Raw genomic sequence first — 16,403 nt, 5'->3', positions numbered from 1 at the left:
GGTCCAGGAGGGCGGGAAGCTCCACCCTTTTACCCCCTTCCCCCATCAAGACCACCCTTAGAATCTTATATGCAAGTCTCTGCAGAGCACCCAGGATCCATACCTTCTAGAGACAGACTTCCAGGTCTGGTTAAAGAAGCAGAGAGAAATAGGGCACGTGACACGTGTGATCAAACTCACACGATATACACACAAACATCTGATATACGTGAGCATATGTAGACACTCGACCTACACATACAGGCATGTGCGCATCCTGTGTTGACACATGTACCGCAAGCATGCATACATGTGTGTCTAGAAACACAGTCACCACTTATGAGCAAATGCATAAAAATCCCTCCTAGCACCACGGGTGCTTGAAGATGTGCCCACACCACATACACGTGCAGGTGAGTGTGCAGGTACTGTAGACTCTGTACCTTCCACATCTTCCCTCTACACCAACACACCCACACAGGTGTTGTACACGCAAGCCTGATACGTGCACAGACGCATCCTCAGATACACGGGAGAAAGAGGAACATTACAAATTTACACGTGTGTCCGGCAGCGTGTCCCTGGGATGGAGTTTAAAGGAGGGTTCGGTAGCGGGGAGTTGGAGTGACCCAGGGGGCAGAGGTCTCTTCTGTCCTCCCTCCCAGGGACCTCAGTTTCCAGGATCGGCCCCAGTGGCTCCGATTCAGGCAGGCAGAGCTGCGGGGCAGGGGGCAGAGCCTCTGTGCCCCTCTCCTGGGTCCTGGCTGGAGATGAGGCCCGGGGCCCCCAAGAATGGCCCACCCCGGGCTCCTGCACAGCCTGTACCACACTCCTGCTTCCCTGCTTAGCGCTCCCCTTGGCTCCTGAACCCAGCAACCCGTCAGGAAAAGATAAACGCAGGCCCTGTGTCCACACCCCTATGGGTCTCATAACAAGGCAATGGTTTCCAGGGCAGAGGCTGGATTTCAGGATTTGGGAGGAGGAGCCGGGATGGTATGCTTGCCAGGAGGGAGGGGTCCAGTCCTGGAGTGTATTTCTCTGTCGGGTCCTTGTTAGCCTACTCCCTGTGGGTGCCTGCAGCTGGGGACCCTGAGGAGTGTGGTGCGGCTGCCTTCACACACCTTCCCACTTACAAAGCCAGACTGCCAGGCCCATTAGCCCGTCCCAGCAGGCTGAGGGCTACATGGAGGCCATGGCAGGGCCAGTCGGGGTCTGACAGATAACGGGTCTGGCCTGCCCCATGACTTTGCAACCTGAGCCCTTCCTGGCAGAGGGGCTTGGAGGGGCGAGGTGACCAGTGAGGTCGGCAGCTGCCTTTGACTCAGTGCAAAGGCTGATGTGACCTTGGAGACAGGCCCTGTGTAGTACCTGTGAGCCCCCTCTAATGCCTCCTCTCTGTGACCCATCTCACTGAGTCCATCCATCCACTAGTCCTGTTGGTTCCACTGGCTCTCCAATGAGGCCCCTTTCCCAGGCATTCAATCACACAGTGTTTCTGGAGTACTTTCTAAAGCCAGTTGCCTCCCCAGTTGTGGGAATGGATGCACAGCAGAGACAGACCCTGCTCTCTGAGGATGGGCTCCAACACGTGCACGCAAGTGTATGTACGTACCTCACCCATGCACGGGGACCAGGGTGCAGAGGGTGAGGAGCGGTCCCAGGCAGGTGGGCCCAGGACGGCAGAGGACTGCACCAGCCCACTTCTTAAGTCCTTTCCCCTCCCCGTAAGCCCTATGTGTGTTCTCAGAACGTCAGGAGTCTGGGGAGCGGATGGGACCTTCAGGGCTGAGGGCTGGAGGCGGGTGGGTATATGGAGAGGGGCTGGACTGGAGGTGGAGGAGGGGAAGTCATCAGTATGGGTGTGTGTAGGGGGGGTGACACCACCCAGAAAGTGTCTGCGGGTGAAAGGGGGACAGGCCCAGCTCAGAGCCCCAGGGACCACAGTTAAGGGATGAATGAAAGCACAGTCACTCAGGAGGGTCACCGGGGAGGAGAAGCGGAGGAGGCAGGAGGGAAGGCAGGAGGGATGGTCCTCAGGGGCTCCTGCCAGAGGGCCATAAGGGTGGTTCTGGAGAGCTCCGAGGAGCCATTCCAGGGGATCGGAGCCTCTGGGCAACCTGGGAACAGGAGGCACTGCCCAGACTTGGCTGGATTGGACTGTTGCCTCCCAGGGGTGCTGGGAACAGAGCCAGGGCCCTGGGTTCCAGTCCTGTCTTTGCATCCCTTGCTGTGTGACCTGGGGCCTGCCCCTGTCCCTCCTGGGGCCTCAGTTTCCCCACTTAGGTCCCTGGCTTCATGGTTTGGGCTTGCCTGGGATTTGATTTCAGGAGGTGAGTGGCAGGGGACACAGGAAGGCTCGTCCCGAATCCTGCCCCCAGCCCAGCACCAGAGCAGATCAAGGGACCAGCAGACAGTGGATGGGTCAGAACCAGGGGAGGGGGAGCTGGAAGGGCAGGTGCCAGAGACCCCAGGACTTGGCAGGAGGTCGTCCTTGCTAGCCTGCTGACATCAGGGCTGGTGAATGTGGAGGGAGGTCAGCTGGGTCCATCAGCCCTCACCTCCCCCCCCGCCGCCCCAGTCTGGTACTGGGCAGGAGCTGAGCCGGCGGAGGGTGAGAAGAGGGGCCTTGAGGGGGCAGCAGAGAGGAGCCCCTGGGGCCTGGGATGAGCATCGGCCTCTGAGCCAAACTGGCAGGGAGCCAGCCCTTGGGTGGCACTGGTCTTCAGTGCCCCCCTCCCCGCCCCAGAATCGGCGCCTCCTCCCTCCCTTCTCCTCTCCCTGACCCTCTGCCCCTCTTCCTCCCACTCCTGGTTCATCTCTCCTCTCCTAGGCTCATCTCCAGCTACTGACTCAGTGGTCTTACTGCCGAGGGAGAGGGGCCAAAGGAGATGGTTTGCTTCTTGTACTGTCTGCCCAGAACCCACCGTGAGCCCCATCAGGAGAGGGGCCAAGGGAGATGGTTTGCTTCTTGTACTGTCTGCCCAGAACCCACCGTGAGCCCCATCTCTGCCCTTGACAGAGTTCCTACTGCAGCCGCAGATGGAGCCCTGCCCAGCCCCCGAGCAGCCCTACCCAGATGTTGTCACAGTGGATCAGGAGATAACCCAGCTGAGGTGGGAGAGTGTGGATGGATCCTGGGCAGCCAGGCTCTAGATTCTATCGCCCATTAGGGGTCCCACTCTAGAGACCTGGCCAGCCTTTCTTCTCCTGGAGGCTGGGAGAGAAGGCTGGACCCCTGCCCCCCACCACCACCACCCTCACCTATGCTGCCGGTCCAGGCACAGCCCCAGATGCACATCCACTGTAGGGCCAGGGACCAAGCTGTCCAGCCCCTCCCAGACTTCCCCACCTGGTCCTTCCTCAGGTCCTGCAAAAGAAGAGGCTGGGCTTTTCTGGCTGAGAGCTGGGTCTCTGAACTCCAGGCTCCTGGGCTCAGACCTGGAGGGGCTCTGAGTGTTACTTGGGGCAGAAGCTGCAGCAGCAGCCTCTCTCCTAGTCTCTATCAAAGATTCTACCCCGAGAAAGAATGCAGGGAGCAATCTGGCTCACCCTGTCCACACAGCTACTTGGAACACACACACACACACACACACACACACACACACACACAACATGAACGCCTTTTGGCACTTGACTTTCTCATGAAATAATTGCTGGAAGGCTCCTTGGATTAGGTAACCCAGCGTTCCTTCCTGTCCCCACGGTGGAGGGGGGAAAGGGGGAACCAGCGTTCAGCATCTGTTAGGCTGATCCAGTTCCTTTGGGGCAGAGCAGGCCAGTCCAGGAGGTCTGTGGCTGCAAAAATCTTTGGAAGCCTAGTGTGATGGGAACAAGTCTTTCGGACCTCTCGTTCTCCAGTCATCTGGCTGTGCCTGCCAGCCACCAGGCCTCCTCCAGGTGGGCCATGCCTGGGAAGGAGAAGGCTAATCAGGAAAGATTTGTTTTGCACAAAGAAGGATGGGATGTTCCCATTTTTATTTTAAATCAATTTTACAATATATTTGGGAACGTACAGCATCTTTGCCCATCATCCTATCATTCTGAAGCAACAGCTGTTTTCACTCCTTCCTTTCTTGGGATGGTTGGGGGATGGGGGATATGGAAGGGAGGAATATCTGGGTTCAGGCCTGAAAGGAGTGTTGAGAGGGAGTCGAGGTGGGAGCCCCGGCCTGTGGATAGAGGCCAGGGACCAAGGCTCTGATGGGAGGGCGTGGTTAATTCCAAGGTCGCCGATCCTAGGATTTGGAGATTGGGCCCTAAGCATGCTCTCTCCTCTGTCTCTAACCTCAGTCACTCATGGATCCCCTAGCAGGGGCCCCTCAGTGAGCCCTGAGCCCCTATGACCACCAGCAATAAGGATGCAAAGATCTTGCTACACAGAGTGGGTCTGGGAGGGGAGAGCACATAATTGCAGAGTCAGGGAGGGACCTCACCACCTGTCTCCTCCCTTAGGTCTTATAACAGGTGCAAGAAATTCCAGGCAAAGATCCCACAGGTGAGCATGTGTTTGTGAGGGCCGTGTGCACGGCGTAGAGTGGGCAGTGACGGGCACAGGGTGAGGGTCGGGGTTCTGGGAATTACTGCTGTGGCTCTCAGGTCTCCCTGAGCAGTGAGGGGGTCCCTACCCCCAGTAGGACCTGGGCCCTGCGAGTGAGAGCCCCGATGGAACGCATAACCCACGTCCGCGGTCTCCGAGGTCAAGTCCACTTGGGGATCGAGGCCTTCTTCAGGTGGCCCGCAGCCCCTCCCCCAGGCCGCACGCCGCTCCTCCAGGGTCAAGGGGGGCTCGGCCTCCGCACTCCCTGTGCAGCTCCTCACCGCGGAAGAGGAGAGGCGGAGTGAGCTCTCCTCCTCCGGCGCCACTGGGGAACCCCCCTCCCCCACTTCACTGCATCCCTCGGGTCGACTGGACAGGGGCTGTCCCCCCGAGCCGCCTGGCCCCGCCCCCGCGGCCCCGCCCCCGCGCGGCGCCCAGTCCCCCGGCTCGCGGGGCCCGCCCCGCCCCCTTCCCGCCCCTCCCACCAACCCTCGGGCGAACCCGGCTGCGGGCGTCCAGTTGCTGCCCGGAGCTGCGGAGGTCGACTGCTCGCCCGGCTAGGCCCGATCTCCCTCACACGTAAGCGCTCTGCCCCGCCATGGAGCCGGCCCCCGACGCCGAGGAGGCGCGCACGGTGCGCGAGGCGCTGGGCCGCTACGAGGCGGCGCTGGAGGGCGCAGTGCGCGCGCTGCACGAGGACATGCAGGGGCTGCAGCGCGGCGTGGAGCAGCGCGTGGCCGAGGCGCTGCACCTGGCCGGACCGCTGGCGCGCACGGTGACCGAGCTGCAGCGCGACAACCAGCGGCTGCAGGCGCAGCTCGAGCGCTTGACGCGCCAGGTGGAGGCGCTGGGCTTGACGACCGGGCTGGCCCCCGCGCCCGGCACGCCCAGCCCTCCGCCCGTGCCTGGCGTCCCGGACCGCGCGCCCCGTCTGGGCACCGCACGCTTTGCCAGCCACGCCACCTTCTCGCTGTCCGGCCGAGGCCAGGTGAGCCTCGGGGAGCGCCGGCGCCTGTGCGCGTGCGCCAGGGGAGGAGGGCTCCGCGACCCCCGCCGCGCCTATAGGTCCCGAGTGCGTGCGCCTGCGGGACTGGGCGCTGCCCTGCCACCCGCCGCTGCGACTCCATCGTGGGGGTCCGGCCACCATCCTGCGAAGCACCGGCTTAGCCTGCCCGCTGCACCTGTCTTGGGCCCCCTCCCTTCTTTGCAGCCGGGCCCTGTTCGCCCGGAGTTCTGTCCCCCTCTCTCTGCTGTCCCGTGGCACTAAGGGCTTGGGCGCTGTTTAACACCGCCCGGGGCCCGGCCGGTGTGTTGGGGTGGTCAGCAACCCACCCCACCCCCCACTCCCACACCTCCATTGACGCGGCCCCTGCGATGCTGCTTCACTGAGGCCTGACGGTTCAGGTTATTGATTAACCCAGATTGAGAACTCAAGCCCGGGTGTGTGTTGGGGGCAGGAGGACGCCGTCTGCTGGGGCGCAGCCGGGGCAGCGGCGTTTGGGACCTCGCAGGGGGTAAATCCTTACCTTGAAGGGAGAGACGGGGTGGCGGTGGGGGCCAGGGGGAACCAGTCGTGAGCAGTCTAGATTTCCGGGGTCAATGACCGGCCAGAGGCCCACACGGCGTGGGTGTGGGGCGGAGGCCTCTCCCCTGAGCCTGGGGCCTCCTGGAGCGGCGGGTAAGAAGGTTCCCGTGGTGTGTGCAGTGGCCCTTAGGTGGGATTTCCCACCCTGCCAGGCGTGTGCTCCGGGGTTGGGGTGCCAGGGTCTGGGTAGTGTGCACCTGCAGTCCCTCCTTGGTTCAATCCATCACACCTTCAGGTCTCTTGTGTGGGTTGGGCTGCACCTCCAGGGGCCAGGAGGAGGGGGATCAGATTAGCCTCTGCCCCTGGAGGTCCCAGCCAGGGTGGGCGATGGCCCCAGACCGAGCAGTACCGACATCGCGGGCAGCCAGAGCAGATGTTCTGCTCCAAACACAATTGTCCCGTCCCGGTGGGTGTCTCAGGCTGGCTTTCTGCTGGAGGCCAAGGACCTGCTGCTGCTTGTGCAGGGGGCGGTGTGTGGGGCTGTGCCTGCCGCCTCAGAGAGGTTGGAAGGACTCACCGACCGGAGGGGAGCCTGGTGGGTATGAGAGCAGAGGGAGGAGTTGTGAAGGCCCCTGGATGCTGGGCCGGGGAGTTGGGCTCTGCCTTGGGGGGCTGGGGTGAGAGGTTCTTAAACATGCTGGTGGCAGAGCTCCTGGGTGTCCCGGTGCTCCGTGTGAAGTGGCTAGAAATGGATCCACTTAATTCTGTCCTATAAGCATGACCACTGTTTGGCCATGGTATAAGATCGCCACTGTGAGCTCACACGCACCTAATAAACTGTGTCATCGGCTGCTTCTGAGATTTTATTTTAACACACATTTGCTACTTGTCTGCTCGTGGAAGCAGCTGTCCAAGTTTTCGAAAAATGCTTTCAGAGTCATGTAAATAGGTACATGAATTCACGCAAATATGTGAGAGGAATCTCTCCAGTCATCTAAGTTTTTTCAGTGGGGAATTAGTCACGTGGGGCGGGCTAGTCCTCTTGGCCATGGAGCTGGTGGGCGCGGGGCACCAGGCAGGGGAGGGACGGGGTCCTCCTTGTATCCAGCAAGGTCCCTCATGGATGGATGGCAGGTTGGAGGGTGGCTGGAGACAGGATAACTTAAATGTGGTGGTCCAAGGAGAGGACAGCCAGAGCTTGGGGAGCCCTGCTGGGGGACTCCTGAGTCACACATCTGGTGGAGACGCTGGGTTCCATTTGGGTTGTGCTGAGGGTGTGAGGCTGTGGGACATCCAGGCGAAGGTGTCCCAGAGCAGGCGGAGTCACAGATCCGGTCGAGGCCGGAGGTCAGGGGGACATCGGGGCAGAACTGGTGGTTGAAGCCCTAGAATGGGTGAGGTCTTCAGGGCAGCCATGCAGAAGGAGAGGGTGAGGCCAGAGCCCTGGGCAGAGTCCAGGGAGCTGCCAGGGGGCTGGGAGGCCCTGGAAAGCCCATTCTTAGACATGGAGAGAGGGAAGTCCTTCTGGAAGAAGAGGTTGGGGGTCAGCAGGGATGCTGCCCCTCGTTGAGGGATGAGGATGGAGACACAGTTGAGGAGTAGGTTCTGGACTTCAAAAAAGCCTGAAAGGGGCTTCCCTGGTGGCGCAGTGGTTGAGAGTCCGCCTGCAGATGCAGGGGACGCGGGTTCATGCCCCGGTCCGGGAGGATCCCACATGCCGCGGAGCCTGCGCGTCCGGAGCCTGTGCTCCGCAACGGGAGAGGCCACAACAGTGAGAGGCCCGCGTACCGCAAAAAAAAAAAAAAAAAAGCGAAGGGAGGTAGAACAGCCAGCAGAGTTGGGCGCTGCGGGTAGAGGATGGTCGAGGCCTCCAGTGGGATCAGAGGCTCCCTGGGCCCGAGGCAGCTTCTCCCTGCCCTACCAGAGGCGCTGCTCCCCACTCCTCTTGCAGCCCACCTCTCTCTCGCCCACCCGGGCTCCGAGCCAGTTTCTGGCAGGGAGGGTGCTGTGCAGAGTCATCCACACGTGCTTGTTCATGGGCTGTTACTGGCAGCTTGTGAGCGGACACTTGGTCGTGAACAAGGAATCGGGGCTCCAGGGTGAGACTGGAAAGTGTCAGCTGGGCGCCGGGGCTGTCTGGCCTCTCATACTCCCATATTCCCACGTGTGTGTTGCCGGGGGTCGGGGGGGGGCAGGGTGGTCTGGGTAGGAGGGTCTCATCCGCGCACGAGAGCCAGTGGCGGCAGCCGTCAGGCAGTGCGGAGGCCGCTGCCCCTCTGTAACAGGCAATGAAACGTAGAGACCCTTGGTTGGGACCCTTTGCTTCCTGCGGTTTCAAACCAGGGACTGCAGGGGTGGGAGGTGGGTCATATTCAGCATATACTTATGCCCTGAACTCAATGCAGGGTTGATCTAGTAATCCAGTTCTGAGCGCACAAACCTTGACCTTGCTGGGTAGTGAGTAGCCAGGGAGGCTCTGGGAGGAGGCAGAGGGCAGGGCAGTAGGGTGGGAATAATCAGGAGGACTTCCTGTAGGAAGCCTGAGACCCTGCAGCAAATGGGAGCTGCTTTGGGCACAGTTGCTGTGAGGCCTTAGGGACATCTCCCAGCTGGACCTCAGGCTCCTTGCATCCAAGGGGGACTGGCCCATCCCTGTCTGGCCCCTGTGCCGAGTGGGCTGCGTAGTTATAACAGTGACATCAACCCGATCGGTTCGTAAGAGTGTCCACGGAGCCACGGCTGTGGTCCGGCTAGTGGAGGGTAGCCTGAGGCCAGGCCTGGCCCGGGAGGCTGTGCCAGGGTTGGTCCCTGGAAATGTCCTCAGCTGAGCTGGAGCCACCGGGTCCCCACGTGAGACAGCCAGGAGCAGCATCGAGGTCCGGCGTGAAAGAAACCAGACTTGCCTTATCTGCCTTCCTTTCCCAGACACACTGTGTGATAAGAGAGTTAAATGCTTTGGGTAGAAGTTTGAATTGAGTCTTTAAAACTGTGGTGTGAGAGAGGAGGACGGAGCAGCCGTGTTAGGGGCTCAGGATGGGGGTTCTGGCGGCTTGTGGGCTGTGCTAGGCACGCAGACGTGCTCCCCTGCCCAGGCGCATGAGCCCACGTGGGGTCAGGCAGCCCCAAGAGTGCCTGAACTATTATTCCCGGCCTCACAACAGTGTTTAAACACTTCCCCAGGGAGAGGGTCCCTGAAATAAGACTCAGCACCCCCCACCTCTCCCCCGAACATTCCCAGGCCTGGGCTTCCTCACAGGCAGCCTCCCCCTTCTTCAAACAAAGCCCAGATCTTGGGAGTGCGAGAGCCAGCTACCCAGGACCCGTCTCATCCCCAGGGCTCTCCAGTGACTTCTACTCTGACCCCAGCACACAGAACCCACCCCCTTCCCTTCCCTGTGGCTGAATCAGGCTGCCCCCACCAAAGGAAGACCACTGGGGGAGCAGGCATGCTGGGGGCCCTGTGGGTGGGCTCAGGGACTCAGATCCTGCTGGAGCACTTACCCCGCTCTCCCCCTCCCCTCCCCCTCCAGGGCCCGGCCTCACAAATTTGTCTTGAGTTGTCTTTCCTGCTCCTGGAAAGCATGAGCACTTTGTGGATAGAGCCCTGGGTTGGGGTAGGAGACCCAAACCTTGACTCTGCCGCTGCCTTTGGTCACGGGGTGAGGTTAGGGATGACCCCCACCCACCAGGCTCCTATGAGGGTCTGGAGGGGATCTCTGGATGGGTTGAGCGAGCAGTGGGTCCCAGTCTCGGGGATGGCGTAGTGAGGGGAGTCCAGCCTGCCGGGGTGAGTCAGTCCCATCCCCCTTCCCTCCTGCTTTGCTGGAGACCCCTTGGCAGGAATCCAGCTGGTCCAGGCCCTTCTTCCTGCCTGATTGTGGCGTCTGGTCCCCCTGGGGCATCATGGGGTGGGTACGGGGCCTGCAATGTGCGGGGGCTAGGCGTCTGCGGTGGCCGGGGGGGCGGGGGCTGCCCAGAGAGACCCACATTCCTGGGAAAATGGTTTCACCAGTGGCCGGGCCCTCCAGACCTCCGCCTAGACCTGCGGAACCTGTTGGACCAGAGTAGAGTGGGCGGGCAGGACCTGAAGCCCCCAGAGCTGAGCGCCCTGGTGACGGGTGGGGGCTGGGTTCAGGATGGACTGGCTGTTTCTCCTCCCTCTGCCGAGCTGGCTTCAGGTTAGGCTCTAGGGGTGCCCTCTCCACTCTGAGGTGTCAGGAGTTGCCCCCTCTTCTCCAGTGTTCCCACGAGTGGGGCCGACCTGTCCCGCTCCATCCTCCTGAATCGGAAGTTGGAGGAGTCACCTTCCCTCCAAGCCCAGGCTCGCCCCAGGCTCGAGTCCTGTCCTCTCCCACTTCCCCAGGGTCCCCACCGCACAGAGGGTCCCATCACCCGGCTGGAGCCTTTCTCGCAGCCTATAAACATTGTTCTACCTCGTCCAGAGCCCCTCCCCCCGCCCCTCATGGCTGCGGGTTCTGTGTCTCCATCTCTCCCCGAGGCTGTCTCCTGCACCCACCCCCACCTCTGATTCAGCTCCTGAACTGTCACCAAGAACCTCTTTTTTTTGCTAAACCCAAAGGACCTTTTTAGATCTCGTCTTGACCTTCTTTTTCTTGACCTGAGGCTACCTTTGGAGCCACTGACACGCCAGCCTTCTCGACACACTTCCACCTGCCTTTCTCCACGTTCTTCTGGTTTTCTCCCTCCCCCCTCTGGCCGCTGCTTCTTATTCTCTTCTGCAGGTGCCTCTTCTGCCCCCAGGTGTGGTGCCCATCGCAGGCCCCATCGCCCCGAGCCTGCTCTTCCTCTGCTGTGCTCCAGATGTGAGACGCCTGTTTCTCCATCATTTGTCCATCCTTCCTCTTAAACTTCAGACTCAAATATCCAGCTGCCTCCTGACCTCAACCCCCTGAGGCCCCAAGGACACCTTACACTCACCATGTCCCAAATTGAAGTTCTTATTTTCCCACCGATCCCCCCCCGCACCACCATAGTCAAGTCAGCTGGGCCCAAAGCCCATGCTTGAAAGAGGTGTGACTCCCCCATCCCTCCATATCCACTTACTCTCCCCAAACCTTTGAGTCCTTTTTCACTGCCCCATCTCTCCTCCCCAGGTCCCCATGTGGGACTAGTGAGGTGACTGGCCATCTGGTCGACCCCTTCCATGGCACTATGTCACTGGCTTCTGAAGGATGGTCCTAAAACACAGCTGACAACCTTCAGTTCCTTCTTGTCCAAGGAGTCAAGTCCAAGTTCTCCAGGCTGGCACCTTGGGCTGCATGGTGCTTCTCCAGCCACCAGATCAGAATGCTTTGTGCCTTGTTGTCTATCTGCTTTGGCAGATACTGGTCGCTTCCACTCCTGGTCCCACCTAGCTTACTCTAGACTGGCTCTCAGCTACCCCTGCCTCTGGGAGGCCCTTCCTGGCCCACGGGGCTGGATGAAGTCTGTCTTAGGCGCACACCCTCATGCTGGCTTGATATCATCTGCTCACAGCCCTGGCTCCCCCACCAGACTGATCCCCCCCCCATGGCGGGGTGGACACCTCTTGCACTGGTTGCGGTGATAGCTGAGCCGTCGGGGGCCAAGGATGGGCCTTTGTCATTCTGGGAACCTGGTAGACAAGGGGGCTAGGTAGTCTGGAGTCGTCTAAGGAGTGGTACGGCCACCTCTCAAGCCACTCATCGTGGGCTCTTAGTAGAGCCCCGGATCGGGGTCTGCCTGTGTTCTCCTCTTGCAGGGCAGACCCTACCAGCCTCCCAGATGCTCCGAGCCCTCCAGCCTTCCTCACTGTGACCAGGGCAGAGCCAAGGTTGAGGACAACATCCCTCCTGGCCACACATCTCAGCTGTTTCTCACTGTGTAACCTGGACTGCATACATCCCTCTCTCAGCCCTCAGGTCCCATCTGTAAAATGGGTGTGGTGGCATCTTCCCGGGGGGACAGAAGCAAGTTGGTCTAAGTGGCATGCCCAGAAAAAGGACCTGACGCTTGGCAAGGCTTTGCATAACCTACTCCCTCATCTCCAACAGGGAAACCGACCCAGAGGGGGCACGACCTGACCTGGGTCACCTGGTGGCTGGCGGCACAGCCAGGATGCCAGGTTGCCTGCTGGCTCTTGGTCTTGGCTCTCTCTCTGCATGACACCCCCCACTGCTGTAGCCCAGAGGAGATGGAGGGGCCCCATGGAGCCAATCAGGCCTCTGTGCTCTGGACATCCAGGCAAATCTTGTGACCCTGCAGCGTGAGGGCTCCTGGGCCCATTGTTGGCCCGGAAGGACCTTATGTCGCTGGGTTTGGGCTGCTCCCACACAGGCAGCCCCCGGGACGAGCAAGGGCCAGGCTCTCCGGACCCCAGGCATCTGGTCCAGCCTGGGGGAAGGGGTAGGGCGCCTTGCACACGCTTTCAGAACTCCCAGTCTTGACATTTGTCCCTAGCATTTTGGGGGTCTGGGATGAGCCCCGTGGAGGTGTTTGCCTCCAGGATCCTGGGGGCTCAACTTGTGAGACTGAGTCCTGTGTGACCTTGGCCCATCACTGTACCTTCCTGGGGCTGTCTCTCTCAAAATTGACTGTTGTTTGCCCTGTCAGAACCAGGGGGGTCACAGGGGGTGCGGGCAGCTGGCCCCGGCTGACTAGGCCTCGGTGGTGTTTGTCTCTCTGTAGAGCATGGATCACCATGACGAGGCCGGAGAGTCGGAGATGAGAAGGACCTCAGACTCGTGCATCGTCGAGAACGGGCACCAGCCTGGGGCAGGTAGGGCTGACGGCAGAGGAGAGCGGGCTGGGTAGCTTTGGGGTCAGGGCCTTGGCCGTGCCTCTGGGCCAGGCCACCCCTTGTCAGGGATGGAGGACTTGAGCCTAAACCCCAGCAGGTGGGGAGGCTGCCAGGAGAGCAGCCTCATTCAGTGTGAAGTAGAACTGTGTAAACACAGAAGAAAATGAGAGATCTCAGAAGGTGGTGAGCTTCCCTGTTTCTGGAGGAATGCAAGCAGGGGCTGAGGAATTATCCAAGCACTGAACAGGGTAGAAAGTGGACTGATAGGCGACTATTTATTGAACTGTCTATGAGGGAAAGTTGGAGCAGACGCCAGCTCTGGTTGGAGCAGCGAGACGTCCGCAGCAGGGGGAGGTCAGGGAGGCTGGAGTGGTCAACGAGGCCTTCCTGGAGGAGGTGGGAGGAAGCTTCACAGAGACTGGAGTCCTCCTGGGAGGGCCTGAGGCCCCTGTGGATGCCACGGCTGACATCCCCAACCCTGCTGGTCCCATGTTCCAGGTCCAGGTGATGGACCCCCTGAGACCACCCAAACTGTCCCGGCACCAGAACCCCCCAAGCCTCGCCCTGCGAGCCTCTCCTTGCGGCTGCCTCACCAGCCAGTCACGGCTATCATGCGAGTCTCCGAGAGGTTCTCTGGGGAGACGTCAGCCGCAGCTCTCTCGCCCACGTCTGCCGCCGTCCTGGGGGGCCTCAGCCCCAGCGAGGCCACCACACCCTGGACTCCCAGTCCCACTGGTAGGAACAGGAGGGCATGGCCTCAAACTGGGAGGAAGGGCAGGGGCTGGGGGCAGTTGGCAAGAGACTCAGGAAACCTGGGCAAGCCCCAGCCCCCCTCTGCTGTCACTGCGACCCCCTTCCCTAGCTCATCTGCTCCATCAAATGGGGCTCATCTTTCCCGACTCCTCCCCCCAGAGATGCTGTAAAGTAGCCTCGTCCCCCATGGGAGACGACTGTGGCTTTTACTGCAGGTCGAGGCTGTGGTTAGAAGGTGGCCTCTTACCCTGCACACTGGCGTGGTCCCCGGGGCCTGTCTTGGGCCTGGGGTCAGGCCTCAGTGGTGTGTCCTGGGGTTGGGCTGTGTGGGTTTCCAGAATGAGGGCTCGGGAACAAAGTGTTTGCTGGATACGTAGCACAAGAGGCCCTGGGCTCTGTGCTCTCAAAAGCGGAGCTGGGGGCGGGGGACACTTTAAAAGGCCTCTTTTATGTCATTGCTGTATGTTCCCAGCATCCCTTCTCCTCAACTGTTGGCCGAGGCAGGCCCAGCTTAGCCCAGGGGTCCTGCCCCTGCCCTGAGTGACGCTGGGTAAAGGGCACAGGGCCAGGTCAGAGGAAGGGAGGCTGGCAGTGGTGACCCTCCGCGAGGCCAGGGTTTGTTATTTCTCTCCCTTGCTTTGTCCCGAAGAGAAGAATTCTTCTCTCCCACGGTCTTTATCCAGCTCTGGCTACGGGGCAGTGACGGCCAGCAGGAACAACGGCAGGTGAGTCGGGGCCCCAGTCCCCGGTGCGGGGAGGTCAGCCCTCCCCAGGCAGCGTCTGGACTTTGCCTTGAACTCGGGCTGCCCGGGCCCCTGCAGGGAGCTCCCATGCTGACCCAGGATGAGGCACCCTCCTGGGCTTGGTTCCAAGGGAGAGCAGCGTCAATGGGTGGGGTTTGAGCAGAGGACATGAGGCCGCGGGGCTAGGTGGAGGGTTTTGTTTAGAGAATATATATATATATATAGGGCCTCGGGCTGGTTTCTCTTAGGACCCTTGAAAGGAAGTCTGTGCAAAGATTGGAGGGGGTGTCTCAGTCCCCACAGGCGGATGGAGCGTGGGGCGATCTCCCGCTTTCCTCTCCACCCATCCTGCTTTCCGCCCGCGGCTGAGGACGTCTCTAGGCTGGGGCAGGTCTGCTGCCTCCTGGCCTGTGGTTGTCCCCAAGCTCCCCCAGGCCCACTGGATTGTGATCGGAGCTGGGGATAGAGGCTGGCTTGGCTTTTGTCCCCCCTTTCAGTAATAAAAGGAGAATTGTGGCTTTCTGGAAAACTGTTGAAGGGGAGAAACAAAGGGGGTCTTTTTCGTGGTGGTGAGGAGGGGGCCTGGTCCTGGTGAGGCCGGTTCTGCGAGGAGGATGCCCCCACCCCCACCCCGCTCAGCCCAGGCACGGACACCTGCGAGGGGTGACGATGCTCAGAGAGGGGCCCACTGCCGGCCAGGCCTGCCTCGGACAGCAGCTCAGTTTGGAAAAGCTGCAGAACCGGTTGGGGACCAGAGCAAGTGGTGCTTCCTCCCTGCCTGTAGCCCGGTTGCTGCCTCATTCTACACTCAGTGGGGTGGGGGGCCCGGGGCCCAGGTGACCTAGTGATGGGCGGGTCTGTGTTCCTGACTTCGTGGTTCTCTCCTCAGCCCACCTCTGGTGACGCCACCCGAGTCTCTCCCATCCCCGCAGCCGCCAGCCACGACCCAGGCCCATCGGCAGGGGGAGCGTCGCCGGGAGCTGGTGAGGTCGCAGACGCTGCCCCGCACCTCGGGGGCGCAGGCCCGGAAGGCGTTATTTGAGAAATGGGAGCAGGATACAGCTGGCAAGTACGGATGCTCTCACCCCCCGCCCCCCAGACCAGTCTGGGCCCCCAGAGTAGGCCTGGGCCCAGACTAGGGTCAGGCAGGCACAGCGCGCAAAGCCGGCCCTGTCCTGTTCCCCAGGGGGCAGTTCCCCAAGATGTGACCTCTTGGGCAAGACACAAGGTCAGGGCCAGCTACGGAGCAGGTTGAGGGATAGGTGGCCCCAGCTGTGGGGAGGAGAGGAGCGGGCAGGGGGCCAGGCAAGGCCTGGGGAGAGCCTAGGCCCCCTTCCCCCGGTCCTGGAGGGGCCCCGGCTGCCCTCACACCCACATTCCTCACCCAACTGGAGAAGTTGGTTTCAGGGCGTGACTGGAGAGGCCAGAGGGCAGTCACTGGGATGCCCAGCAGTAGCTGGAGGTGACACGGCGAGACCAGCCCCCTATCACGCCCCACCCCCGCTCCCAGATGGGACCCACCTCTGCACACATTTGTCCAGCGCTCCTGTCCGCTGGTGGTATTGATGCCTGTTGCTTGTGGGATGCGGCCCAGGCATATTTGATGATGACCACCCCCAGTCCCGCTCCCAAGGCTCTGACTCTAGTGAGTCAGAAGGGGCACCCAGGAAGTGTCCCGCTGACCCAGACAACCTGTTCTTGGCCATTAAGGAGTGTCCTTGGGGCCCAGAGGAAGAAACCATTGCTCCAGGCTAGGAAAGAGGGCGGCCCCAGAGGGAGGCTCCGAGGAGGGGTGGGATGAAAGGAAGCGGCACGGGCCATGCGGCCTCAGGTCCTCTGCCCCAGGACTGCCCATGTGGGAAGTAAACAGGGGACCTGGAGGCTGGAAGGGATCTGGTCGGGCCAGACTCCATCAAGGGAGGCTGTGCCCTGGGATGGGGGGCTCATGCCTGGACGTGGGTGTAGGGCTGGGAGGGTTGCATACTACCTGGGTGAGCAGGTGCGGCACGTTCTCGGAGTAGATGGCAGCCGAGGGGCAGCCCCCCAGCCCCCCAGCAGGCCTGGCCTCTCTCTGCAGGGGGAAGGGCG

At 61.2% G+C, this 16,403-nt stretch overlaps 1 protein-coding gene across 2 annotated transcripts in view; it reads left to right on the top strand.

Annotated features, from left to right (window-relative positions):
- Window positions 1-391: 391 nt before the first annotated feature.
- The window catches only part of SMTNL2 (smoothelin like 2), a 24,169-nt gene continuing 8,157 nt past the window's right edge, over window positions 392-16,403 (top strand). Inside the window, exons 1-6 of one of the 2 annotated variants that reach the window (XM_027130758.1) lie at window positions 392-1,583; window positions 4,432-5,504; window positions 12,708-12,798; window positions 13,318-13,554; window positions 14,222-14,297; window positions 15,205-15,384. In XM_027130758.1, the coding sequence (XP_026986559.1) occupies window positions 5,115-5,504; window positions 12,708-12,798; window positions 13,318-13,554; window positions 14,222-14,297; window positions 15,205-15,384 (974 nt within the window). In that variant the 5' untranslated portion in view covers window positions 392-1,583; window positions 4,432-5,114. Of the gene's footprint in view, window positions 1,584-3,556; window positions 5,505-12,707; window positions 12,799-13,317; window positions 13,555-14,221; window positions 14,298-15,204; window positions 15,385-16,403 lie in introns of those variants that run through there. The other variant, XM_027130757.1, reaches the window with a different exon arrangement.

The sequence above is a fragment of the Aethalodelphis obliquidens genome, unplaced genomic scaffold, assembly GCF_003676395.1.
Source record: "Aethalodelphis obliquidens isolate GAN/ISIS:26980383/991018 unplaced genomic scaffold, ASM367639v1 scaffold38, whole genome shotgun sequence".
NCBI lineage: Eukaryota > Metazoa > Chordata > Mammalia > Artiodactyla > Delphinidae > Aethalodelphis > Aethalodelphis obliquidens.
The sequence above is the reverse complement of the archived record's forward strand: the minus strand, read 5'-3'. Positions and strand labels throughout refer to the sequence as shown.